General features: G+C 41.4%; 1 protein-coding gene across 1 annotated transcript; it reads right to left on the bottom strand.

The window, feature by feature from the left end:
- Nucleotides 1-786: 786 nt before the first annotated feature.
- On the bottom strand, nt 787-27,618 carry LOC133619101 (serine/threonine-protein phosphatase 2A catalytic subunit beta isoform). Its single transcript, XM_061979975.2, has 8 exons — nt 27,250-27,618; nt 8,950-8,988; nt 8,706-8,876; nt 8,471-8,644; nt 8,299-8,388; nt 1,730-1,891; nt 1,496-1,614; nt 787-1,413 (listed from the first exon to the last, which is right to left on the bottom strand). The coding sequence occupies exons 1-8, from the start codon at nt 27,349-27,351 to the stop codon at nt 1,341-1,343; spliced, it is 930 nt and encodes a 309-aa protein (XP_061835959.1). The 5' UTR covers nt 27,352-27,618; the 3' UTR covers nt 787-1,340.

The following is a 27,618-nucleotide window of genomic DNA, read 5'->3' as shown; positions in this document are numbered from 1 at the left end:
TATGGAGATGGAGATTTCAAGTTCCAACAGGACTTGGCGCCTGCATACAGCGCAAAATCTACCCGTGCCTGGTTTACGGACCATGGTATTTCTGTTCTAAATTGGCCCGCCAACTCCCCTGACCTTAGCCCCATAGAAAATCTGTGGGGTATTGTGAAAAGGAAGATGCAGAATGCCAGACCCAAAAACGCAGAAGAGTTGAAGGCCACTATCCGAGCAACCTGGGCTCTCATAACACCTGAGCAGTGCCAGAAACTCATCGACTCCATGCCACGCCGCATTAACGCAGTAATTGAGGCAAAAGGAGCTCCAACCAAGTATTGAGTATTGTACATGCTCATATTTTTCATTTTCATACTTTTCAGTTGGCCAACATTTCTTTTTTGTATTAGCCTTAAGTAATATTCTAATTTTGTGACACACGGAATTTTGGATTTTCATTTGTTGCCACTTCAAATCATCAAAATTAAATGAAATAAACATTTGAATGCATCAGTCTGTGTGCAATGAATAAATATAATGTACAAGTTACACCTTTTGAATGCAATTACTGAAATAAATCAAGTTTTTCAAAATATTCTAATTTACTGGCTTTTACCTGTATATACTCTGATGACTGTATTATGATGATAGTATATATTTGTACCATGAATTGATTTACGTGGACCCAAGTTGAAAAACTTACTGGGGTGTTACAGAATATGTACTGTACTGTGCAAGTACAAGTTTCAATCATAATGGTGTTCATGTCAAAGATGAGGGGGGAAAAAAAGGGCGGAGTCTGGCCAGGAGTTTGTCAATAGGACATTTTTATTTTGTAGGTCTGTAGTCTTTATTCAAATGACAGTAATATAGTTGCTGACTTGATGAGCAGCGCTGGCTGCAGCTAAAACTCACAGCTGAACTACTTTAAGCAGACTTTCTTTGTCCTCTTTTGTACCAAACAGAAAAAGCACAAATGTGATGACATGAGGTTGTGTCGGGCTTAAAAAGGACAAAAGGGGGAAAAAAACAGTTGTCGGAAAAGGATCAGAATATGGCACATTTGGTCCACCTTGGAAGTTTTATTATGTTGTCTTAAAAACGTGTTTGGAAACCAACAACAAAAAAAAAAAAGTAACATCTTAGTTGCACGTGTAGTTTTACTCCAGAAGCACAGCGGTAATGACGGCAGAGTGAAAACACGACTGTGGGGGGAAGGGCGGGACACGCTACGCTTAAGTCATCGGTACATTATTCAGCCAATCGCTTCTTTTCTTCTCGGTACAGTAACGAGGGCGGGGGAGGGGGGGGAGAAAGGGGCGGAGCTTGTGGGCGACGATCTGGGCGGCGTCAAACATTCACAGGAAGTAGTCGGGAGTGCGTCTGGTCACGTGGGGCTCGCCGCGGCGGGGGGCGGGGTCAAACTGGAGGCTGCGGGAGGAAAGAGGGTGACGTGCGTGCTCTGTGGCGGCGTGCGAGGGCAGGGCAGGGCAGGGCAGGGCGGGATACTTACAACGAGTACTTGAGGGTGTCGTCCAGTTCCATGATGGCCGCCTGGTTGCCACAGCGGTAGCAGTAGTTGGGAGCACTGAAGATGGTCACCACGTTCTTGTCGTGGCCCCAGTTGTAGCCCTGCGTTTCATGACACCAGCGGTTGCATAGCAACAGGGAGGGGGAGTGCATTTGAGAAATACTGTTGCCATGGAAACGCCACTCAGGAGCCCAAAAATAGATGTATAAAACGTACCTCCATGACCAGCTGATGGGCGCGGGACACCAGCGTGAGGCCGTTGGCGTGGTTGAAGGTTTCAGAGATGTCCTGTCCGAAGGTGTAGCCCGCACCTCGGGGGGAGATGCCCCACCCACCGCGGTCGTCGGGGTCCGACCACAGCAGGTCACACATGGGGCCCTGCGAGGACGGGAGGCACTCGTTAGGACCAGGGCGCCATCCTCTTCTAAGATTCACTACATTTCTCCACAAACAGCTCTGAGAAATGTAAATACTTCCCTACTTCTTTTCCTAAACTGGCTAATTTATGGATTGTTCTTCTACGGCTGTAATAAAAAGGATTCTATTACAAACACAGAGGGTGTTTGTGCTACGGCGCCATCTTTAGGATGACATTTGCTGAGTGCAGGTGTTGCTGTGTCCTTCCATCTATCAGTAGTGCTTTAGTCTTCTAGCCGTCCATAGCGTTTCTACTCGTATAGATTCTTCCTTCATCACTCTAAGACAGTGCTTCTTAATTATTTTCTGTCACGCCCCCCCCAGGAAGAAGAAAATATTTAGTGACCCCCCCAAACTCTCCACTGTGACTATAAATAGTATCATTTGTCTATTAAATTGTTATAAGTATACCTCTGCATAACATTGTCAGCTTATTGCCATTAAAGGAAATAACTGTGGTTACAGAGAAGCGCTTCATCACATTCTGGTAGGGCATTCAGGGGTCACACGCATTTGATCTGCCGCTTTTCTGCTCTGTGCCCGCTTTCCTGTGGCCACAGTTCATTTCTGGAGAGGTACCAGTCTGGATGAGGTGCTAGCTTCTGTTTTGTTTGATAGCCGTTTTACTGCCATGTTACAGACACCGTTTGGAAACAATTAAGGTAAGTAAATAAACATTTGCAGAATCTTACAGGTTAAAAACCTCATTTCACAACATATATAACTGCGGCTTATAGTCCGGTGCGACTAATACCGTATTTTCCGCACTATTAGCCGCACCTAAAAACCACAAATTTACTCAAAAGCTGACAGTGCGGCTTATAACCCGGTGCGCTTTATATATGGATTAATATTAAGATTCATTTTCATAAAGTTTCGGTCTCGCAACTACGGTAAACAGCCGCCATCTTTTTTCCCCGTAGAAGAGGAAGTGCTTCTTCTTCTACGCAAGCAACCGCCAAGGTAAGCACCCGCCCCCATAGAAGAGGAAGCGCTTCTTCTTCTACTGTAAGCAACCACCCGCCCCCGTAGAAGAAGAAGAAGTGCGCGGATATTACGTTTCATTTCCTTTGTGTGTTTACATCTGTAAAGACCACAAAATGGCTCCTACTAAGCGACAGGTTTCCGGTTCATGAAAAGACGCAATCTCTCCATCCGCACACGGACTACTATTTCACAGCAACTGCCTAAAGACTTTCAAGAAAAGCTGGCTACTTTCCGTGCATATTGTAAAAACAAGATAGCTGAAAAAAAGATCCGGCCAGAGAACATTATCAACATGGACGAGGTTCCACTGACTTTTGATATTCCTGTGAACCGCACTGTGGATACAACGGGAGCACGTACGGTGAATATTCGCACCACAGGGAATGAGAAGTCATCCTTCACTGTGGTTCTAGCTTGCCATGCTAATGGCCAGAAACTTCCACCCATGGTGATATTCAAAAGGAAGACCTTGCCAAAAGAGACCTTTCCAGCCGGCGTCATCATAAAAGCTAACTCGAAGGGATGGATGGATGAAGAAAAGATGAGCGAGTGGTTAAGGTAAGTTTACGCGAAGAGGCCGGGTGGCTTTTTTCACGCAGCTCCGTCCATGTTGATATACGACTCCATGCGCGCCCACATCACGCTGGTTTTTAATATATTATTAAAGTTTGACTGACCTATCTGACTGTTTTTTTGACATTCCTTTAGCGCAGTTAGATGCGGCTTATAACACGGGGCGGCTTATAGGTGGACAAAGTTTTGAAATATGCCGTTCATTGAAGGCGCGGCTTATAACCCAGGGCGGCTTATGGTGCGGAGAATACGGTATATGGAAATATATTTAGTGGGTGTGGCTTATATACCGGTGTGCGCTATAGCCTGGAAAGAAAACTGGTTTTGTTTGACAAAATGCTAGCCAAAGATTGAATAAAGTCAAATACTTTCATCTTGGTGTCAGAGGGGTACCTCTCGATTGGTTCCGTTCTTACCTATACGGAAGGCAACAACAATGTGTATGCGCACAATTCACCCTGTATGACCATAAATTATGGGGTTGCCCAGGGATCCATCTTGGGGCCTCTCCTTTTTATCCTATACATAAATGATTTTGTAAACTCCTTTTCATAAAATAATTTTTGCTGACGATACAAATGTGTTGACCTCACACAGGAGCCTACACCATCTACAAGTAACTATCAATTCAGAGCTTGTGAAAGTGGATTCCTGGTTCAAATGCAATAAGCTCTCTTAATAAAACAAATTTTATTTGATTTCGTTCTAATAAAAAGCAGACAAATACTGAGCACTGCTCCACAAAATTCCTGGGGGTCATCATTGACGAATACCTCAATTTCAAATGTCAAATTAGCCATCTGTTAAACAAATGATCCAAATATGTTGGCCTGTTCTTTCACCTTCATCATTATCTCATACCTGCCAACTTTTGAAATCAGAAAAACCTAGTAGCCAGGGTCCAGGGGCCACAGGCCCCGGTAGGTCCAGGACAAAGTCCTGGTGGGGGGTTCAGGCTTCGCCCCCCGATGCAAAATGATTATTAGCATTCAGACAGGTTAAAATGTTGCTAAAACCATCACTTTTCTATCAGTCACAGTGACTTTTCAAAACAAAAATATTACAGAAAAATCATATGGGTTGATTGACATGTTTATTCTGTAAGATAACTTCAATAGTTTGAAATTATTTTGACAGTTAATGCCAGTTATCCTGTCAACCTTTCACAAGACTTCAATTTGTTCATTGAAAGTATAAACACTTTTTACAGTAAACAAATGGTAAAACAGTACTAAACAATTCCATTAAAAAAAAAATTGGTGTCATTATTAACTTTCTGTCCAAGCTTGTATAATCTACTGCCTTGTTCAATTGTAAAAAATATTCTGTGCCTAAAATTCACATTTCTATCACAATTATCATACTGTAAACATGGTAAGCTAACTTCATTAAAATTAATAGTCCTGTCAATAGCATGGAATTACAATTCAAATGTAGTTTTTTTGTAAGCCTTTCAAAATAATTCAAAATATGAAAAATTCATGAAAATTAATTTAAGCCATCAGACACTTGAAAAGTGGCACATCACATCTCTAATGTAATCATTTGAACTTTTCAACAGAAATAGCACTGCAAAAATATTAAGGACATACTTCTGTATTTTGGTAGTTATGCTGTCAACATTTAACAAGATTTCTTCAACTTGGACTTGAAAGCATAAATAGTATAAACACTTTTAACAGTATAACAGTACTAAACAATTCCAATAGATAACATTGGTGTCATTACCTTCTGTTTGGGCGACGAAAAACGTTGAAAGTTTTCCACTTGTATCGCTAGCAACGGCATTAGACTTGTGTTTTTTTGTCCCAACGTGGTCTTTTACATGGCTAATTCCTCCGTGTCCGATCGAAAAATCTTGTCTGCACAAGGTGCAATTCGCGTAGTTTTCACCCTTTTTGGAACGGATAATTATTCCCGGATAGGCTTTTGAATATTCTTCACGGAATGACTGCAGTTTTCTTTTCGGTTTAAGACTCGTATGCGATTTTTCTCCGGCTGATTCCATGATCGTTCGCTCGTTTGGAAACAATGGCAACTGGTGCCTCGTGCTTGGCAGCGGTGCTATAAATAGCCTCGCGCATGGCATTCGGAATGGCTCGATAGGAAGTTACGGGAAGCAGTGTCGATTGTCATTGTTGTTACGCGATTTCGTGAATAAAACTTAAAACATTTTTTTTTAATTAATGAAAAACCGTATTTTTTATCACTGCAACCGTAACCCGGAATAGGTTGATGAAAACCGTACTAATTACGGGAAAACCGGAGTAGTTGGCAGGTATGTTATCTTCCTCTTTATGCCCTACTTACCCTATATAAAACTCTCTTTGCTGTCATGTCATCTGGTGTAACACCTTCCCTAGCTACCTCCACAAATTAGAATCCATGCAAAACAAATCATACGAGTTTAATGCCCCCACTCCACATCTATTCCATAATGATCATCTCTTAAGACTGACAGAGTTCAATATTTATCACAATGCTTGTTTAACCTATCAAGTCATTCACAGACTGAATCTTAGGCTCTGTAGCTTGGTTCCTATCTACCATCCCCAGCATGCCCACAACACTCATAACTTAGATCTGATATCAGGTAAACATGGTCTACTGCAGGGGTCCTCAAGTACAAATCTTGAAGGTCCACAAATGTTTTTTTGAAACAGGCTGGGTCCGTTTATTATCGGTCAAGCTTATATAGTAGCAGGAGGTAGGTAGTTTAACATTTTCTTAAAATTAACAAAAATAAAACAAATATCCAATAAAATACATGAAATATTTTCTTTGAAACAAAAATAAATAAGAACTTTGAAAAAATGTGTCTTCTGCATTTGACCCATCCCTTGATCACCCCCTGGGAGGTGAGGGGAGCAGTGGGCAGTGGGCAGCAGTGGTGCTGCGCCCGGGAAGAATTTTTGGTGATTTAACCCCCAATTCCAAGCCTTGATGCTGAGTGCCAAGCAGAGAAGAATGCTGGTATGAGCTTTTAAACATAACCCGTTAACTGCTGCCAATCAAATGGTGAATAAGATACTCTTTAGGGTTCATATGTTTGTAAATCTGACTGTGATGAAGTCAGTGCCTCACCAGCCATCAACCTCACCGCACCTCACTGCTCTGTTGCTATTTGTTGTTGTGTCATAGATTTAACAAAAATCTTGCTTGATGTTTCATATGACTTTTTCAGCCTCGTGATTTCTTTTTTCTTAGCTCTGAATCATGAGGAAATGTCTCTTCAAATTCGCGGTGCTCTTTCAGATAGTGACGTTTCAGATTTTCACTTTTCACCAGAGCAACAGTACTGTTGCATATTAGACACATTGGTCTGGTACTTGCAGTAGGTAGGATGAAAACATATTGCTCTGTCCATTCTTCCTTGAAACGTCGGTTTTCCCTGTCCACCTTTCTTTTACCAGCCTGAGCCAACTTGGAGCATGCCATTGTGATTTGATTCACATTCAGTGACTGACGAGTGAACAGTTGGCGAAGTAGCGATACGAGACAACTGTGTGCCTGCAGCGAAAGGTTCCATATGCACTGTGCACATGTGTATGACCCAGGTGGTAACAGCCTATCAGCGCGTCGTTGTGATAGAGATGACAACCCATACCCCGGAATTAGCCAGAGTGGCGTTCTCTCGCTCTCACTCCGTCTCTCTCTCTTTCTCTTGAGAAAGAGAGAGAGAGAGAGAGAGAGAGAGAGAGACGGAGTGAGTGAGACACGAGAAATGTAAACGAAACGTGGAGATATTTGACTAAAAACAACAAAGAACGTTGACTTGCGCTAGCGATAACTCACAGATAAATACAATTATTATATTTTTTTATCCATCCATCCATTTTCTACCGCTTATTCCCTTTGGGGTCGCGGGGGGCGCTGGAGCCTATCTCAGCTACCCTGGACAAGTCGCCACCTCATCGCAGGGCCAACACAGATAGACAGACAACATTCACACTCACATCTACACACTAGGGCCAATTTAGTGTTGCCAATCAACCTATCCCCAGGTGCATGTCTTTGGAGGTGGGAGGAAGCCGGAGTACCCGGAGGGAACCCACGCAGTCACGGGGAGAACATGCAAACTCCACACAGAAAGATCCCGAGCCCGGGATTGAACCCAAGACTTTTTATATAATAATTATAATTATAATAATAAAACATTTTTTTTAATTTTTTTTACTATAATTCGTGCTGGGTCCGGACGGACACGTCGCTGGGTCCGGACATGGACCGCGGTCCGCCTGTTGAGGATCACTGCTCTACTGGCTTGTACCGCTCCAAGTGTTGTATGCAGGGGACCAAAGATCTTAATGAGAGCCTCAAGATGCTGTATTAATTCTCCAACTTCAAAAAGAAACTGAAAACTTACCTATTAACCACCTATCTAATGCCTCATGTGGGGTAGACTAATGTTGGGTTTTGCATGGTTGAATGAATGTATGCTTGCTTTAGTACTATTATCTTGTGTTTATCATATAGCGTTGTTGTTTTGTTTTGTTGTTGTGCTTGCCACCATGTTTCATCATTCCATGTATATATTGTCCTCTGGACCCCCTGTCAAAAGCTTCTTCTAGCTTATCTGGGGGACCCTTTCACTTACCACCATCTTAAAATGATATTCACTACTATTGTAATTGTTCTATGGTATTGGGAATACACTTGAAACTTTACTTTACTTTAAAATACAAATAAGGCAGGAAGAGAAGTATCTTTTCTAAAGTAAATGTGTACAGCAGATTTATGTCTGAGTGGCTGGACAGGACAGATTTGCAAATAAATGTGTGGAAAATGGATTGTTTTTGACAGCCCACCTCATGAGGGACCTCCTGCAGGCGGTCCAGAGCTCGTATGTGGTCCAGGGTGTCGATGGAGGGGGACAGACCTCCGTGCAGACAGAAGATCTGCAGAAGAAGACAGGAACATCAACCTCAGCAGGAATAGTTTACGAGTGCGGGGATAAGACGACGACCCCGCCCACATCACCTGTCCGTCAACCAGCGCAGTGAGCGGCAGGTAGTCAAACAGGTCCGTGAAGTACTTCCAGACGTTGGCGTTGCCGTACTTCCTCAGGCACTCGTCGTAGAAGCCGTACACTTGCGTGATCTGCCGAGACTCGTGGTTTCCTCGCAGGATGGTGATCCGCTCCTGGAAACGCACCTGAAGCACACGGGAGCAAGCGTTCAGAGGGTCGCCGGCCAGGCGGAGAGCTGGCGCCCACCTTTAACGTGACGAGCAGCGTGACCGTCTCCACCGAGTAGTAGCCTCTGTCCACGTAGTCGCCCATGAACAGGTAGTTGGTGTCGGGGGACTTGCCTCCGATCTTGAACAGCTCCATCAGGTCGTGGAACTGGCCGTGCACGTCGCCGCACACCGTCACCGGGCATCGCACCTGGGAGGAGCAAACGTGCATAAGAAGACGGTGGTGTTGGACGGCAGGCTATCTAAGTGTAAACATGTCTCACCTCCTGAACGTTGGACTCCTTGGTCAGAATCTCCTTGGCCTGAAAGAATATCACATTGCACAGACATTTAAGTGCAGGGAAGTGGGCTGATGACATCACAATCAAATGTTGCATTCATGTCCACCTCATTCTTTTATTTGATTTCTAAGCACTTCCTGTCTTAGACTTTTAAAATGCACAGGAAAATCCAAATACATTTCCTGTTGCCCCACAGCGATCCTTCCTGCTACATCTTATTATGGTCTGGCAGAAGACCTGCCCCATGCCCCTCTGCGCTGCAAAGTTGAGGAGTATCAAAACTGACGTTGACGTGGAAAAATGTGCGCTGCCTCACGATTATGGCCAAAATAATAATCACAATTATTTGTATTTGATATTGTAATCACGATTAGTTACACCATCATTCATTCATTTGAAACCACGAGTGTTTATTGTACCACCAAAACTCAACTTTAAATATTGTTTTAAAAATAACAGATTTATAAATTAGTAACAAATGAACCACAACAAGTAAAATAATAATAGTGATAATACATTTAAATAATAGCAAAAAAAACAAAACAATACATTTCAGTTTTTCCATTTAAATGGTTTTTAATTGAATTTTTACACTTTTTTTTTTTACCATCATAGAGTGTGTGCTTTTTGTGTCAATTAAAAATAAATGTATATATATATTGGTGCTATCCATCTTGGGGCAATTAAAAATAGATATTAATTGTGTAAAATGTATAAATAAGTGCTTTATGTATGTTTAAAGTACTTTTTGCAACTTTTACACCGGATGTGGCGCACCGCGCTATTATTGTGAAGGGGGAAAGTGTGCTGTGCTTTTACACCGGATGTGGCACACCGCGCTATTATTGTGAAGGGGGAAAGTGTGCTGTGCTGTTAAAGAAAGTAAAGAAAGGACTTGAGGTTGTTAAAAAAAGAGAGAGAGGCTGCGACTCTCAAGTGTGTGTATGATTGTGTGTACATTGATGCTACATCCATGATGTCCTTCACAACAACACAACAGATGACATGTGTTGTGTGTGTGTATGATTGTTTGTACATTGATGTTACATCCATGATGTCGTTCACAACAACACAACAGATGACATGTGTTGTGTGTGTGTATGATTGATTGTACATTGATGTTACATCCATGATGTCGTTCACAACAACACAACAGATGACATGTGTTGTGTGTGTATGATTGATTGTACATTGATGTTACATCCATGATGTCGTTCACAACAACACATTGCAGATGAGATGTGTTGTGTGTGTATGATTGTTTGTACATTGATGTTACATCCATGATGTCGTTCACAACAACACAACAGATGAGATGTGTTGTGTGTGTGTGTATGATTGATTGCACATTGATGTTACATCCATGATGTCGTTCACAACAACACAACAGATGAGATGTGCTGTTGTGTAAGATTGTTTGTACATTGATGTTACATCCATGATGTTGTTCACAACAACACATGCAGATGACAGATTGCTCGTGCTAGCTTTAGCTCCATAGTTTAGCTCCTGTTTCAAGTGGCCGTCTCCACATTGTTTTGTTCAGGACGTGTTTCGGGGGTGAATGAGCATTCCCGGACATATTGTCCCAAACAAATGCTCCTTCCTCTCACAACGACAACATTTCACTCATATTTATGTCAATTTCCCTGATATTATTTTGTGTTTATCAGCGGATTCCGTTTTATTGGCCAATTATGTGACTCCATCCGCGGTTACTTCAACGCGGAAATCGTATGCCTTATTTTTTTGTTGTGTTTACTGATTATTGATTAGCGCAGTGTCAAATAAAAAGTAGTAACCATGATGAGATCCCACACTTTTGGGATGTTTAATCGTTTTTTCTGATTATTGCATTTTCATGATCATGAGAAGCCATAATCCGAATGAAAATTGAATTAATTATCCAGCACTAAGCTCGGGCCGACGTCATGGCTGCTGCACGAACATCTCTGCAGGCTGTGGATACTTTAGCCACACACAGCACTGATGCTAACAATTCGCATTAAAAAAGTGCCTACTTGAACTCCCCAGACTGATTGACGAGCTCGTCAGACACATATGAACGATTAGCTGGTTTGTATTAATACATTGAGTAATCAAACAAGAGTCAAAGTCTTCCTCATAACAAATCCATCCATCCAATTGACACCGTAGTCGATAAGCTTCTTCTTTTTCTCTATCTTCTAGTTATGGGGCATTCATCCTATGCTGTTGCAATTTCTAATAAAAAGTAGTGTAAAGTTCTTATATCTGTCAGTAAACTCACCATGAAAGCACTAAAAACTACCGGTGTAGTGAGTTCACATTATTCACCCAAGGAACTTTAGTTATTAGAGAGTTACGGTCGGAGGGTTTTTCACGGGACACATTAGCGTTAGGTCTCTAATTAAGTGTCATTTCTATAATTAACTACATTCCTCCATAAAATAAACAGCTCTGATAAATGTCTAGATTACTTAAATAAATAAATAAATGGGTTGTACTTGTATAGCGCTTTTCTACCTTCAAGGTACTCAAAGCGCTTTGACACTACTTCCACATTTACCCATTCACACACACATTCACACACTGATGGAGGGAGCTGCCGTGCAAGGCGCTAACCAGCACCCATCAGGAGCAAGGGTGAAGTGTCTTGCTCAGGACACAACGGACATGACGAGGTTGGTACTAGGTGGGGATTGAACCAGGTACCCTTGGGTTGCGCATGGCCACTCTGCCACTGCGCCACGCCAAAACTGATTTTGTTTGATCAAATTCTACCCAAATATTTACCACAGTGGCTGGACAGGACCGATTTTGAAAAAATAAAAATTGTATTTACTTTTTGAATTGATTATTTATGCGAATAAACAAATAAGAATTGCGATTCAATCGAAAATCTATTTTTTGGACACCCCTATGTGTTATATATTGATATATATAACACATTATTTTTACTTGAGTGCCTAATTACGTTCTTCTTCTGTTTTAATTTGTAAAAGTTTTCATATTTATTTTAATGAAGGTGTGTCACGTCATGCAAATTGACTTCCTGTTGACATATTCCTTGGAGTATAGAAGGGCCTCTCAGCATGTACCGTAGGTTCAATGTTCACAATGAAATATCTCACACCGTAAAGTGTTTGTACAATTGGGGAATGTTGTTTCTTAATGGGGAAAAAACATTAATGTCTCTTGTTTTCCGGATAGCGTTTAAGCTTGCTTGCTGCTCCAGTAAACGAGTGTCCAGTGTCACCAGTCCTTGACTTTGTCAAAGTGTTAGCAATCACGCTAATTTTACTTTAGAAAAATGGTCATATAAACCTTGGGATATTTTACCGCAGTTTATCATTATACCGTTCATCGTTACACGCCTAGTGTGATGAGCGGTGTTACAAAGAGGAGTTACTGCGCATACCGCCACCTAATAACCCCAGGAATAAACACTCGGTGGTTGTTTAGGGACACAACCACTAGGGGGAGACATGATCAGAAGGTTTGACCATCTTCAAGTCAATTTAGCTGCAGTTTCCATTTTCAATAATTAGTGACAATAGGAGCCTTCGAGAGTTCAATTTTATTACATTTTCAATAATTAGTGGCAGAGTTCATTTGTATGACATTGTCAATAATTAGTGACATTAGGAGCCTTGGAGAGTTCAATTGTATTAGCTAACTGTGGTACACGTACCATGAGCTTTATCTAGAGGTACAGCAAAGAATCACAACATTAAATAGTTTTATTTTCCTATATTTTAACAGTGTTGCTTTTCAAACTGTATGTCATGGTAAAGTGGACAAAAATATTAACTACACATAGTTTTAACGAATACTTAAGCCCACTATGCTACTGTATTTCAATGTTGGTCATTATAATAATAAATAATAATGGGTTAGATTTTCTATTGTTAGATACTCAAAGCGCTCACAGACAAGTGGGAAGCCATCATTCATTCACTCCTGGTGGTGGTGGTAAGCTACATTTGTAGCCACAGCTGCCCTGGGGTAGACTGACGGAAGCCAGGCTGCCAGTTTGCGCCTACGGTCCCTCCGACCACCACCTACCATTCATTCATTCATCATTCATTCACCAGTGTGAGCGGCACCGGAGGCAAGGGTGGTACTTGGAGAGCCACGTTTTTACCGAGGTAGGACTCGGTGAAAAAAAGTTTGAAACTACGAGGGCAGTGGTTCTCAAACACTCTTTCTTGCCGGAAGTATATCCGTCCATAGCGTTCTGCTGGAAAGGATTCTTCATTCATCACTCCAAACGACGTTTGCAAGATTTACAATATAACTAAAACAATTCTTACTGTGTGATGTCTGTAGGAGTGTTTTCATGCTTATTTGTACCTGCTATCGTAATGTAATCAAGCTGGCGTGGTTAGCATTAGCAAGTATGCTAACACGTTTACAAGCGTTAGTATTATTAACATTGTGTTGTTTCAGTTTCGTAAATTCACCAAAACATTCCTGTGAAGTTATTGAGTCTAATTAGCTGATTGGAGCGCTAGCTTGTGCAGCTAGTAGGTCCATGACCATGACTTGTGTTTTGACTAATCAGCCGTTTCACAGGAAACAAATAAGGTATATAAATAAACATTTAGATAATACTATAGATCTGCGGCTTATGGTCCGGTGTGGCTAATATATGTTAAATGTTGATTTCTTCTCAGATGTAAAGCCTTGCAATGATGGTAGTTCTGGGTAATACTACTCATGTGGGTATGGATCCAATACCATGGTGATACATTGGTCATTCCAATGTGGATACTTCCACATCATTCAAGGATTACATTTTTCATCACAATTATAATCAGACATGTCTTCCTATAAGGAAGCAGTGCCTGGGGAATCTGTGGTGGGCTCTCCTATTTCTGGGGCTGAGGTTGCCGAGGTAGTTAAAAAGCTCCTCGGTGGCAAGGCCCCGGGGGTGGATGAGATCCGCCCGGAGTTCCTTAAGGCTCTGGATGTTGTGGGGCTGTCTTGGTTGACAAGACTCTGCAACATCGCGTGGACATCGGGGGCGGTACCTCTGGATTGGCAGACCGGGGTGGTGGTTCCTCTCTTTAAGAAGGGGAACCGGAGGGTGTGTTCCAACTATCGTGGGATTACACTCCTCAGCCTTCCCGGTAAGGTCTATTCAGGTGTACTGGAGAGGAGGCTGCGCCGGATAGTCGAACCTCGGATTCAGGAGGAACAGTGTGGTTTTCGTCCTGGTCGTGGAACTGTGGACCAGCTCTATACTCTCGGCAGGGTCCTTGAGGGTGCATGGGAGTTTGCCCAACCAGTCTACATGTGCTTTGTGGACTTGGAGAAGGCATTCGACCGTGTACCCCGGGAAGTCCTGTGGGGAGTGCTCAGAGAGTATGGGGTAACGGACTGTCTTATTGTGGCAGTTCGCTCCCTGTATAATCAGTGTCAGAGCTTGGTCCGCATTGCCGGCAGTAAGTCGGACACGTTTCCAGTGAGGGTTGGACTCCGCCAAGGCTGCCCTTTGTCACCGATTCTGTTCATAACCTTTATGGACATAATTTCTAGGCGCAGTCAGGGCGTTGAGGGGATCTGGTTTGGTGGCTGCAGTATTAGGTCACTGCTATTTGCAGATGATGTGGTCCTGATGGCTTCCTCAGGCCAAGATCTTCAGCTCTCACTGGATCGGTTCGCAGCCGAGTGTGAAGCGACTGGGATGGGAATCAGCACCTCCAAGTCCGAGTCCATGGTTCTCTCCCGGAAAAGGGTGGAGTGCCATCTCCGGGTTGGGGAGGAGATCTTGCCCCAAGTGGAGGAGTTCAAGTACCTCGGAGTCTTGTTCACGCGTGGGGGAAGAGTGGATCGTGAGATCGACAGGCGGATCGGTGCGGCGTCTTCAGTAATGCGGACCCTGTATCGATCCGCTGTCGTGAAGAAGGAGCTGAGCCGGAAGGCAAAGCTCTCGATTTACCGGTCGATCTACGTTCCCATCCTCACCTATGGTCATGAGCTTTGGGTCATGACCGAAAGGACAAGATCACGGGTACAAGCGGCCGAAATGAGTTTCCTCCGCCGAGTGGCGGGGCTCTCCCTTAGAGATAGGGTGAGAAGCTCTGTCATTCGGGGGGAGCTCAAAGTAAAGCCGCTGCTCCTCCACATCGAGAGGAGCCAGATGAGGTGGTTCGGGCATCTGGTCAGGATGCCACCCGAACGCCTCCCTAGGAAGGTGTTTCGGGCACGTCCGACCGGTAGGAGGCCACGGGGAAGACCCAGGACACGCTGGGAAGACTATCTCTCCCGGCTGGCCTGGGAACGCCTCGGGATCCCCCGGGAGGAGCTGGACCAAGTGGCTGGGGAGAGGGAAGTCTGGGCTTCCCTGCTTAAGCTGCTGCCCCCGCGACCCGACCTCGGATAAGCGGAAGAAGATGGATGGGATGGATATAATCAGACAAAAAGACAGGATGGCGGTGTCACAATATCAATTCAATATTTGGATTTTTTTTTCTACAATTGACTCTGATTAAAATCCCTCAATTCCAGCCCTAAAAGTCCTCCTATGCGTTAGCAGCTAGCCTGACTTGCCGTGTAGCATGTTTAGCTATTCCTTGTCCTCCAATGATACTTGGAAGAAACCCTTCATTTGACGCCATTGCGGCAAGGATTACCAGCCTAGGAGCAGCTGTGCACTGTGGAGGGGACGTTAGCCGCAAGCCAGGACGCTACATTGCGTTGAGGATGCGTTTGTTGGCTTGTCGCGGTCAAATTAGTGGGACACAGCTAGACTGTGTGATCAAGATGCATTATCAGGATATAACGCTAATATTATAAGCAATATTGTTGGCCAAATGTACATCATTTACATGACTCTTAGGTATGTGGATGTGAGTACCTGCTGGAAGACTAGTTGCTAGCCAAGTCATTCATCATCTTTCAGCGAGCAGACATTCATTGTCATGCCTTCTAGAATCCCAGAAGATCAGACAGCATATACCTGTATGTGCGTGGTCTATCTCCTCATTCTTATCTATGGCTGACTGCACTGTATGGATCTTATTGCTCATTTCCTCTTCTACTTTCTCATCTCACATGATTCCTATTAGTTTTCTGTGGGAACATACAAAGCACTTATTCTTTTCTTGTTTCGCTACTTCACACGCAAGCTAGCTTAGCGCTGCGGTTAGAATGTTCGCTTCCCCTTGTCCGCGCCAGATCTGCATTTTTACAACCATCTATGACTTTATTAAACAGGTGTAAATAATGGATATTTGGACGTGATTGAAGCTATTCGACGTTGTCAAGGTTGCAATCGTGATGCATGGGTACATCGATCAATGGGTACACCTCTACTGCTGACCTGTGACGCAGCAAAATGAGGGGAATTTGTTTTGAAATAATCGATTTTTGACAGTTATATAATTTGATTCAGAATCATAATAAAATAAAGATTGATTTTAGATGGTGATATTTGGCATTTTGACGTAAATGGTATCGGTCTTTTGAACTACATCTGCAGATACTACACCAGGGGTGCTCACACTTTTTCTGCAGGCGAGCTACTTTTCAATTGATCAAGTCGTGGGGATCTACCTCATTCATATATATCATTTATATTTACTTATTTATGAAATATATGTTTTTGTTAATAAGTTAAAGGTGTTTAATGATAATGCAAGCATGTTTAACACATATAGTTAATAAATTAAAGGTGTTTAATGATAATACAAGTATGTTTAATACATATAGTTAATATTGTTAACAAGTTAAAGGTGTTTAAAGATAATGCAAGCATGTTTAATACATATAGTTAATATTGTTAACAAGTTAAAGGTGTTTAATGATAATACAAACATGTTTAATACATATAGTTAATATTGTTAACAAGTTAAAGGTGTTTAATGATAATACAAGCATGTTTAATACATATAGTTAATATTGTTAATAAGTTAAAGGTGTTTAAAGATAATGCAAGCATGTTTAACACATATAGTTAATATTGTTAACAAGTTAAGGTGTTTAAAGATAATACAGGCATGTTTAACACATATAGATTCCTTTCTTTCATGAAGACAAGAATATAAGTTGGTGTATTACCTGATTGTGATGACTTGCATTGATTGGAATCAGACAGTGGTGCTAAAAACGTCCACATTTTCGAATGCAGGAGAAAAAAGTCCTCCTTTCTGTCCAATACCACATGAAAGTGGCTAGTTTTTGGCATCTTATTTGTCCAGCTTCCGTACTCCTTTGTATACACTTTACAAGAAATACATTGTCGGCAAACTCCGTAGCTTGCTAGCTTGTGCACGCCAGCTTTCTGAGACTCTTATTTTGTTAGTGCAACTGTGCAGTCGGTCTTTGGAGTTTTGACAACAGGTACGGCACCAGAGTCTGTTGAAATAAAGTGTTTCTCGCCTTCCAGTCAGTAATTTTAATGAGCTGGCAGCAGCCAGCGTCATCTCAGAAGACCCTCGGGTGCCGTGAATGTCAATCAAGTGACGTCATAGTGAAGATTTATGATCGCTCATTTTTAGGACTATTTTTTTAATGCCTGGCTGGTGATCGACTGACACACCCTCCGAGATCGACCGGTAGCTTGCGATCGACGTAATGAGCACCCCTGTACTACACTGTTGATGTTAACGCACTTTTTGTCTCTTTTTATGCGTTGAAATCAGAAAGGACGCATATCTCCGGACGCTGATTTTTTTATATGGATTATCGCTGTCCGCCGGTGTTTTGTTTAGTTTATATTTGCCGAGTCAAATTTCCGCCCCCCTTTATTGCGTTTTTAATGGTCGTACATTTTGATTCACCGAAAGTTTTCTCACTGACAAATACTGCCTCAGTTTGACTGTGACAACCTTGGCGCGAGGGGCTGTCAAAAGAAAGACTTGATGGTAAACACTAAGGCGAGTGTAACTTTTTAACTTCATCCTGTGCCATGTCCCCAGTAAATGACTTGTTTAGTCTTTGTGAGTCCATGGAAACTTCACTTTTATCTCCCGCTGTATCCGCATCATTCTAGGATGGAGACAGGCTAGATGGTTAGCTTCAAGCTAACCAGCACACGAGCAGACAAAAAAATACTTTGCAGTTCAACAAATATGTGCCTTTTGAAGTGTTAATGTGCGAGGAGTGTTAAAGTTAAAGTACCAATGATTGTCACACACACTAGGTGTGGTGAAATTTGTCCTCTGCATTTGACCCATCCCCAGTGGGCAGCAGCGGTGCCACGCCCGGGAATCATTTTTGGTGATTTAACCCCCATTACCAAGCCTTGATGCTGAGTGGGAGGTAATGGCTCCCATTTGTATAGTCTTTGGTATGACTCGGCCGGGGTTTGAACTCACAACCTACCCATCTCAGGGCGGACACTCTAACCACTACGCCACTGAGTAGGTGTTGAAAAGGATTATCTTGGAGAAGTGGCTGACAAGCTAGCAAGTGACATCATCACCGTCATTGTTTACTGAAGCAAAGATGCTGACTGTACGTTATGATCAACTTTTTATCCATAGACTTATCAGATGTCATTTTTTATTATCTATTGGAGGGCTGTCAAAAGTGTGGCCATTTGCAGCTAATGTTTTAAAGGCACATTCTAAAAATACTATTCAAATAAACAAAAAAGGAACAAAAGTGGGGGGGGGGGAAATTACAGGTGAAATGTCAATTTAGAAAAAATTGCAATATTGACTAATAAAACAAAGCTGTTTTTTTCTTTAAAACTGTCATTGCTCAAAACATAATATTGAACCAAAATCAATATTTTTATGAATTATTGAACTATCCAAGGCTCCCATTACTTCACATCAAACATTCCACTAGTTTTTGTAGAAGCCTTTGCACATTTTGTGAGTTTTCCATTAAAAAAAAAAGTTATTTGACAAAAAGGGCAGGAAAAAAAAGGGGGGAAAAAAACGAGTGATAGATGTGAAGTTGATGTAGACTCTAGAGCAGTGTTTTTCAACCTTTTTTGAGCAAAGGCCCATTTTTTTCATTGAAAAAATGTAGAGGCACACCACCAGCAGAAATCATTCAAAAATTAAACTCAGCAGCCGATATTGACAATAAAGAGTCGCAATTGTTGAATATGACTTTAAAGTATCAATATTGCTCTTGTCTCAAAGTAGGTGTTCTGTAACCACCTGTCACATCACACCCTGACTTATTTGGACTTTTTTGCTGTTTTCCTGTGTTTTACTTCTTGTATTGCGCTCCTATTTTGGTGGCTTTTTCCTCTTTTTTTTGGTATTTTCCGGTAGCAGTTTCATGTCTTTCTTGACTGATATTCCCCACACCTGCTTTGTTTTAGCAATCGAGAATATTTCAGTTGTTTTTATCCTTCTTTGTGGGGACATTGTTGATTATCATGTCATGTTCGGATGTACTTTGTGGACGCCGTCTCTGCTCCACAGTAAGTCTTTGCTGTCGTCCAGCTTTCCCTAAGCTTCAATGCCTTTTCTCAGGGGCACTCACCTTTTGTTTATTTTTGGTTGAAGCATTAGACACCTTTTTAACCTGCACGCTGCCTCCCGCTGTTTCCTACATCTACATACCTGCCAACTTTTGAAATCAGAAAAACCTAGTAGCCAGGGTCCAGGGGCCGCAGGCCCCGGTAGGTCCAGGACAAAGTCCTGGTGGGGGGTTCAGGCTTCGCCCCCCAACGCAAAATGATTAGCATTCAGACAGGTTAAAATGTTGCTAAAACCATCACTTTTCTATCAGTCACAGTGACTTTTCAAAACAAAAATATTACAGCAAAAATCATATGGGTTGATTGACATGTTTATTCTGTAAGCTAACTTCAATAGTTTGAAATTATTTTGACAGTTAATGCCAGTTATCCTGTCAACCTTTCACAAGACTTCAATTTGTTCATTGAAAGTATAAACACTTTTTACAGTAAACAAATGGTAAAACAGTACTAAACAATTCCATTAAAAAAAAAATTGGTGTCATTATTAACTTTCTGTCCAAGCTTGTATAATCTACTGCCTTGTTCAATTGTAAAAAATATTCTGTGCCTAAAAGTCACATTTCTATCACAATTATCATACTGTAAACATGGTAAGCTAACTTCACTTTTGTAAGCCTTTCAAAATAATTCAAAATATGAAAAATTAATGAAAATTAATTGAAGCCATCAGACACTTGAAAAGTGGCACATCACATCTCGAATGTAATCATTTGAACTTTTCAACAGAAATAGCACTGCAAAAATATTAAGGACATACTTCTGTATTTTGGTAGTTATGCTGTCAACATTTAACAAGATTTCTTCAACTTGGACTTGAAAGCATAAATAGTATAAACACTTTTAACAGTATAACAGTACTAAACAATTCCAATAGATAACATTACCTTTTTGTGGCTAAAATCCGAAAAACGTTGAAAGTTTTCCACTTGTATCGCTAGCAACAGCATTAGACTTGTGTTTTTTTGTGCCAACGTGGTCTTTTACATCGCTAATTCCTCCGTGTCCCATCAAAAAATCTTGTCTGCACAAGGTGCAATTCGCGTAGTTTTCACCCTTTTTGGAACGGATAATTATTCCCGGATAGGCTTTTGAATATTCTTCACGGAATGACTGCAGTTTTCTTTTCGGTTTAAGACTCGTTTGCGATTTTTCTCCGGCTGATTCCATGATCGTTCGCTCGTTTGGAAACAATGGGCAACTGGTGCCTCGTGCTTGGCAGCGGTGCTATAAATAGCCTCGCGCATGGCATTCGGAATGGCTCGATAGGAAGTTACGGGAAGCAGTGTCGATTGTCATTGTTGTTACGCGATTTCGTGAATAAAACTTAAAAAAAAAATTTTTTTTTAATTAATGAAAAACCGTATTTTTTATCACTGCAACCGTAACCCGGAATAGGTTGATGAAAACCGTTCTAATTACGGGAAAACCGGAGTAGTTGGCAGGTATGAAAGTCTGCCGATCTCTAGACAGCACAGATTCTCAACAACGGCACATTATTTGGTTTGCAAAAAAATATTTTTAACCCAAATAGGTGAGATTAGATCATCTCCCACGGCACACCAGACTGTATGTTTCAAGTTTATTCACAATACCATATAACAAATACAATAGTAGTAAAATATCATCATTTAAAGATGTTGGTATGTGAAAGGGTCCCCCAAATAAGCTAGAAGAAGCTTTTGACAGGGGGTCCAGAGGATAGAATATACATGAAATGATGGAATATACATGGAATGATGGAACATGGTAGCAAGTACAACAACAAAAAACAAAACAAAAAACAACGCTATATGATTAACACAAGATAATAGTACTAAAGCAAGCATACACATACATACATACATTCATTCAACCATGCAAAACCCAACAGTAGTCTACCCTACATGAGGCATTAAATATAGGTGGTTAATAGATAAGTTTTTAGTTTATTTTTGAAGTTGGAGAATGGATACAGCATCTTGAGGTTCTCATTAAGCCGGTTCCAAATCTTTGGTCCCCTGCATACAACACTTCGAGCGGTACAATCCAGTAAACGATGTTTCCCTGATATCAAATCTAAGTTACGAGTGTTGTGGGCATGCTGGGGATGGTAGATAGGAACCAAGCTACAGAGCCTTAAATTCAGCCTGTAAATGACTTGATAGGTTAAACAAGCATTTTGATAAATATTGAACTCTGTCAGTCTTAAGAGATGATAATTATGGAATAGATGTCGAGTGGGGGCATTAAACTTGGACCATGACAGGGCCCGTATAATTTTCTTTTGCATAGATTCTAATTTGTGGAGGTAGGTAGGGAAGGTGTTACACCAGATGACATTACAGTAGTTTAGATGTGGTTCAAAGAGAGTTTTATATAGTGTGAGTAGAGCATAAAGAGGAAGATAATGACGAAGGTGAAAGAACAGGCCAACATATTTGGATAATTTGTTTAACAGATGGCTAATGTGACATTTGAAATTGAGGTATTCGTCAATGATGACCCCCAGGAATTTTGTGGAGTACACTCTCTGTATTTCCTGCCCATTGATGTTGATATGGCAGTGCTCAGTATTTGTCCGGTTTTTATTAGAACGAAATAGAATAAAATTTGTTTTATTTACATTAAGTGAGAGCTTATTGCATTTGAACCAGGAATCTACTTTCACAAGCTCTGAATTGACAGTTACTTGTAGATCGTGTAGGCTCCTGTGTGAGGTAAACAAATTTGTATCGTCAGCAAAAATTATTTTATGAAAAGTTTCGGAGGAGTTTACAAAATCATTTATGTATAGGATAAAAAGGAGAGGCCCCAAGATGGATCCCTGGGGAACCCCATAATTTATGGTCATACAGGGTGAATTGTGATCATTGACGCATACACATTGCTGCCTTCCGTATAGGTAAGAGCGGAACCAATCGAGAGGTACCCCTCTGACACCATAGTGATATAGTTTATACAATAAGATCTCAAAGTCTATTGTGTCAAAGGCCTTGGATAGATCCAAAAAAATGCCAATACCGCATTTTCCTTCTTCAATACAGTCATTGACCTTTTCCAAAAGGTCGAGTATAGCCATACAGGTGGTGCTTTTTTTACGAAAACCATATTGGGAGGGGACAAGGATATTTAGTTTTTCCAGAAAGCCATTCAGTCGGTTATAGACCACTTTCTCAAATATTTTTGAAAATGTTGGTAAAATTGAAATTGGCCTATAATTGTTCATATTATTTTTATCACCTGATTTAAAAATTGGGATTATTTTTGCCACTTTGGACATTTTGGGTACAATGCCAGCACTAAGTGACAGGTTTATACAGTGACAGAGAGGATTTATGATCACATTTGCTATGGCTTTCAAGATTTTGCTACATATCCCGTCCACTCCAGCTGTATGTGATGACTTTAGGTCCATAATGATCGTATAAAGCTCATTGATGTCGGTTGGCTGCATGAAAAAGGAGCTAGGGTAGCTGCCTGATAGAAATTCTTTAAAGGAATACCCTGGAGGTTGACCTATTTTACTGGATAGGTTTTCCCCAATAGAAGCAAAAAATTTATTAAAACTATTGGCAAGATCAGCCCTATTTGACCCTGTATCTGGAACAACAGGGGCCTTATGTCCCTTGTTGAGAACAGTATTCAACACGTTCCATGTTCTCCTACAATCCCCCTGCGATGCTTGTAATAGTTCAGAATAATAGTTGCGCTTACTTTTCCTGATAATATGAGTTAATTTATTTCTATAATTTGTGTATTTTTCTTTGTTGACAGTAGTAGGGTTCGAAATATAACATTTGTAGAGTTTATTCTTTTGTCTGATGGACTTTAAGATCCCCCTTGTAATCCAGGGATTTTTTTCTGAGGTATGATTTTTGATAATTTTTTCAGGGATTGTTTCCTGAATAGCATCCTGAATCATTTTAATCAGATGTTCATATGCAGCATCAGGACAGGTGCAATTAAACACAGAGTCCCATTTCCTGGCAAGCAGATTATTATTTAGGTGTAGTAGAGTTGTATTGTTGAGTATTTTGGTTTTACCTTTAGGAGGTGGGGAGGAGGGAGTTTTGCCAGAGTCAAAGAATAGTATAATGGGAAAGTGGTCTGTGATATCGGATTGCACCACCCCTGTCACGAGCTTTGTATTACGGATGTTAGTAATAATGTTATCGATTATTGTTTTTGAGGCATCTGTGACTCGAGTGAACCTATTGATGGTGGGGAAGAAGGAAGAAGAATGTAACGTGTTGATAAAGTTCAGTTTTGCTCCATCGTCCTTGGAAATATCAATATTAAAGTCACCAAGAAGGATGCAGTTTTTGTTTAGTTTATTTAGACTGAGTAATAGTTCATCCAATTTGGAAAGAAAAGTGTCAAGAGGTGAGTCAGGAGGACGATAGAGTACTCCAACAATTAACTTTTTTCCTTTGTTGTTGATCTCCATGAACAAGGATTCACAGAGATCATCTTCTAGGGTGATGTTACATACTTTGGCATGAAGATTGTTCTGGACATAGAGGCACACACCTCCACCTCTTCCACTGGGTCTATTTTTTACATGTAAATTGTATCCATCCAGTCTAAACAGATCAATATATGAGGAATCAGAAAGCCACGATTCACTACAGGCAATAAAGTTAAACATACAGCTCATATTGGAAAGTAGAGAGACTAAATCAGTGTGATGTTTATTCAGGCTTCTAATATTCAAATGTAAAAATGAGTAATTATAAAGATCATATAAGGACTTTAATTGCTCAGGGTCATAGACATTGCAGTTTATATTATTCTCAATACCAATGCAGTGCTGTAAATCTCCAACTGTGTCAAGGTCTTCAAAACCCATAAAATAATATATGAAAGTAGTCAGCTTTGCCTGCTGGGATGGCATTCAAATAGTAAATACTCATACATGGACACTCCCATTCACACACACTCCTACCATACATACTGGAAAAAGCTGCTTCCATTTAGCATAGGATCGCATCAATCCCCTTCAATGTATGAATATGACATGACATGCCGAGAAAATAAACATTCACGCACCTCCCCCAACCCGCCAACGACCCACCAAATGTCACTCGTAGTCACCCCAATGGGCGTATGAGTCCCACGAAAACGTAACATTTCTTACCAAAAAGGAGAGGTCCCAACTAACAGTCAGGTTTTGGACCAGTGGTTGAAAAACACTGCTCTAGAGATTTAAGTGTTAAATAAATAATGTATGTATGAAATAATAACGTTCTTTAATTCTGTAATAACAAATGTTTTGCACTTTCTTCTTACATTACTGCTGTCTTTGTGCGGACTACAAACCACAGTTTGGACACCACCGAGTTTATGACACCAGATCTTTTTATGGCAGTCCTAATGTATTTGTGGCGGTCCTGTCTGTTGAAGTTTGACTGCTACAGTTTTCCTGTAGCAGTTTCATGTCTTCCTTGAAAGCTATTCCCCACACCTGCTTTGTTTTAGCAATCGAGAATATTTCACTTGTTTTTATCCTTCTTTGTGGGGACATTGTTGATTATCATGTCATGTTCGGATGTACTTTGTGGACGCCGTCTCTGCTCCACAGTAAGTCTTTGCTGTCGTCCAGCCTTCCCTAAGCTTCAATGCCTTTTCTCAGGGGCACTCACCTTTTGTTTATTTTTGGTTGAAGCATTAGACGCCCTTTTAACCTGCACGCTGCCTCCCGCTGTTTCCCACATCTACAAAGCAATTAGCTACCTGCTGCCGCCTACTGATATGGAAGAGTATAACGTGGTAAGTCTGCCGATCTCTAGACAGCACAGATACTCAACAACGGCACATTATTTGCGGATTATAATTACTGGTTTGCAAAAAATATTTTTAACCCAAATAGGTGAGATTACCGTATTTTCCGCACTATAAGCCGCACCTAAAAACCACAAATTTTCACAAAAGCTGACAGTGCGGCTTATAACCCGGTGCGCCTTATATATGGATTAATATAAATATTTATTTTCATAAAGTTTCGGTCTCGCAACTACGGTAAACAGCCGCCATCTTTTTTCCCCGTAGAAGAGGAAGCGCTTCTTCTTCTATGGTAAGCAACCGCCAAGGTAAGCACCCGCCCCCATAGAAGAGGAAGCGCTTCTTCTTCTACTGTAAGCAACCACCCGCCCCCATAGAAGAAGAAGCCCCCGGATATTGCGTTTCATTTCATTTGTGTGTTTACATCTGTAAAGACCACAAAATGGCTCCTACTAAGCGACACGCGTATAACGCAGAATTTAAACTTAAGGCAATATTTAACCAAAGAACTCCAACCGCTCGATATTGGTGTCAACAGGGCATTTAAAGCACGACTGCGAACGGCGTGGGAACAATGGATGACCGAAGGCGAACACACCTTCACTAAGACAGGGAGACAGCGCCGGACGACATACGCCAACATCTGCCAGTGGATCGTAAATGCCTGGGCGGATATTTCGGTCACAACTGTGGTCCGAGCTTTCCGGAAGGCAGGATTCACAGAACTGCGACGAGACGGAGCCGGCCATTTTGGATCCCGTATTCGCCCAACTTTTTAATTCGGACACCGAAGGAGAAGAATTCGAGGGATTTATGAATGAAGAATAACTTCAGAAAGTGAGCGTTATGTTTATTTTGTGTGTTGTGACATTAACGTTCGAGCAACATTAAGTTATTGATGCTTATTGATTGCACATTTGCACATTACCGTACATTTTGGGAGTGAACAGAGTTGTTAGAACGCTGGTTTTTAATATATTATTAAAGTTTGACTGACCTATCTGACTGTTTTTTTAACATTCCCTTTAGCGCAGTTACATGCGGCTTATAACATGGGGCGGCTTATAGGTGGACAAAGTTTTGAAATATGCCGTTCATTGAAGGCGCGGCTTATAACCCAGGGCGGCTTATGGTGCGGAAAATACGGTAGATAATCTCCCACGGCACACCAGACTGTATCAGTGTTTGAAAAACACTGCTCCAGAGATTTAAGCGTTAAATAATGTATGTATAAAATAATAATATTCTTTAATTCTGTAATAACAAAGGTTTTGCACTTTCTTCTTACATTACTGCTGTCTTTGTGCGGACTACAAACCACAGTTTGGACACCACCGAGTTTATGACACCAGATCTTTTTATGGCAGTCCTAATGTATTTGTGGCGGTCCTGTCTGTTGAAGTTTGACTCGGATTTGAAAATGAAAGTGTAAATGTCAATCAGAGGCATGTGACATTTAAATGAATCATGTGATAAAGAGCAGGAAAAACAAGGCGGTAAAGTACATTATTAACACCATGTTAGTCTGACTCATTTTCATAATCACATGCATTTTGTGAATTGTTATGATTTCTTTATGTTGATCAGTTGCACATTTATAAGGGCTTATTGTTCCCATGCGGCAAAGGTGAATATTATTGTTAGTGTAAAGGGAAGGTGTGTTGAATTGAAGCAGCATGATCGATAAAGGCAGGGCGCGGTACATACAACACACATCCGCCATGTTAACCGCGCCAGTGTTTTCGACCAAAGACAATTCTTGAAAAAGTTTTATTTCCAAATAAAGGTTGAGTCAGGATGTCAGCAGACAGCGACGCTCCTTAAACAGGAAAAGCGGCTCCGTCTATTTAAAGGAGCGAGAGCCAAAATGACATTCGGGGGCTTGGTGACTGTCAATAATCAACCATTTTGAGTCTTTTAATAAGTGCTCCAAGAATATAATGTTTGTTGCCATTAAGGAAGCAGGAAATGTTTGTTGCCATTAAGGAAGCAGGAAATGATCATTCAGGAATTAGCCGCAGCCTATTTCGCAATGTAGGCCACAGGCGAGGCCAAAGGAATTGAATTGGGAAAAAAAAACCACTAACCTTCTCACAGAGCGACCGAACTTGGCCTTCTGAAAGCTGCTTGCACTCATTTAGCTGCTCGATCCACTGGTCCAACTCCTTGGTGAAAGATTTGTCGTCCATGACAGCCGCACTGTTGCTAAGCTAAGCTAAGCTAAGCTAACCTCTTTAGCCTTTAGCTCCCGTATTGTTAACCGCGGCCAGTCCCCGACAAAATCGACGATTTACACCGACACTCGACGAGCTGTCCCGTTCAAATGGAGCATGATAAGTTAGCAACGTGGAGTTGGAATCGGCGACGAGGCGGACGGTGTCGCTCGGGGGGCTGACAAGCTTGGAGAGAGCGGAGCGGCGGAGAGGCAGCAGCTAGCCGAGGTGCTAAGAGAGCTA

Source organism: Nerophis lumbriciformis, linkage group LG20, assembly GCF_033978685.3.
Source record: "Nerophis lumbriciformis linkage group LG20, RoL_Nlum_v2.1, whole genome shotgun sequence".
NCBI classification, from domain to species: domain Eukaryota; kingdom Metazoa; phylum Chordata; class Actinopteri; order Syngnathiformes; family Syngnathidae; genus Nerophis; species Nerophis lumbriciformis.
This window is presented reverse-complemented; position numbering and strand designations above follow the sequence as displayed.

Excerpts from the sequence above, each read along its gene's own strand:
- LOC133619101 (XM_061979975.2), bottom strand. The coding sequence starts at position 27,351 with ATGGACGACAAATCTTTCACCAAGGAGTTGGACCAGTGGATCGAGCAG. Across the intron at positions 8,389-8,470 it reads CTGCGCTGGTTGACGGACAG|ATCTTCTGTCTGCACGGAGG; the intron begins GTGATGTGGGCG and ends CTTCTTCTGCAG. Across the intron at positions 1,892-8,298 it reads TGCAGGAGGTCCCTCATGAG|GGCCCCATGTGTGACCTGCT; the intron begins GTGGGCTGTCAA and ends CCGTCCTCGCAG.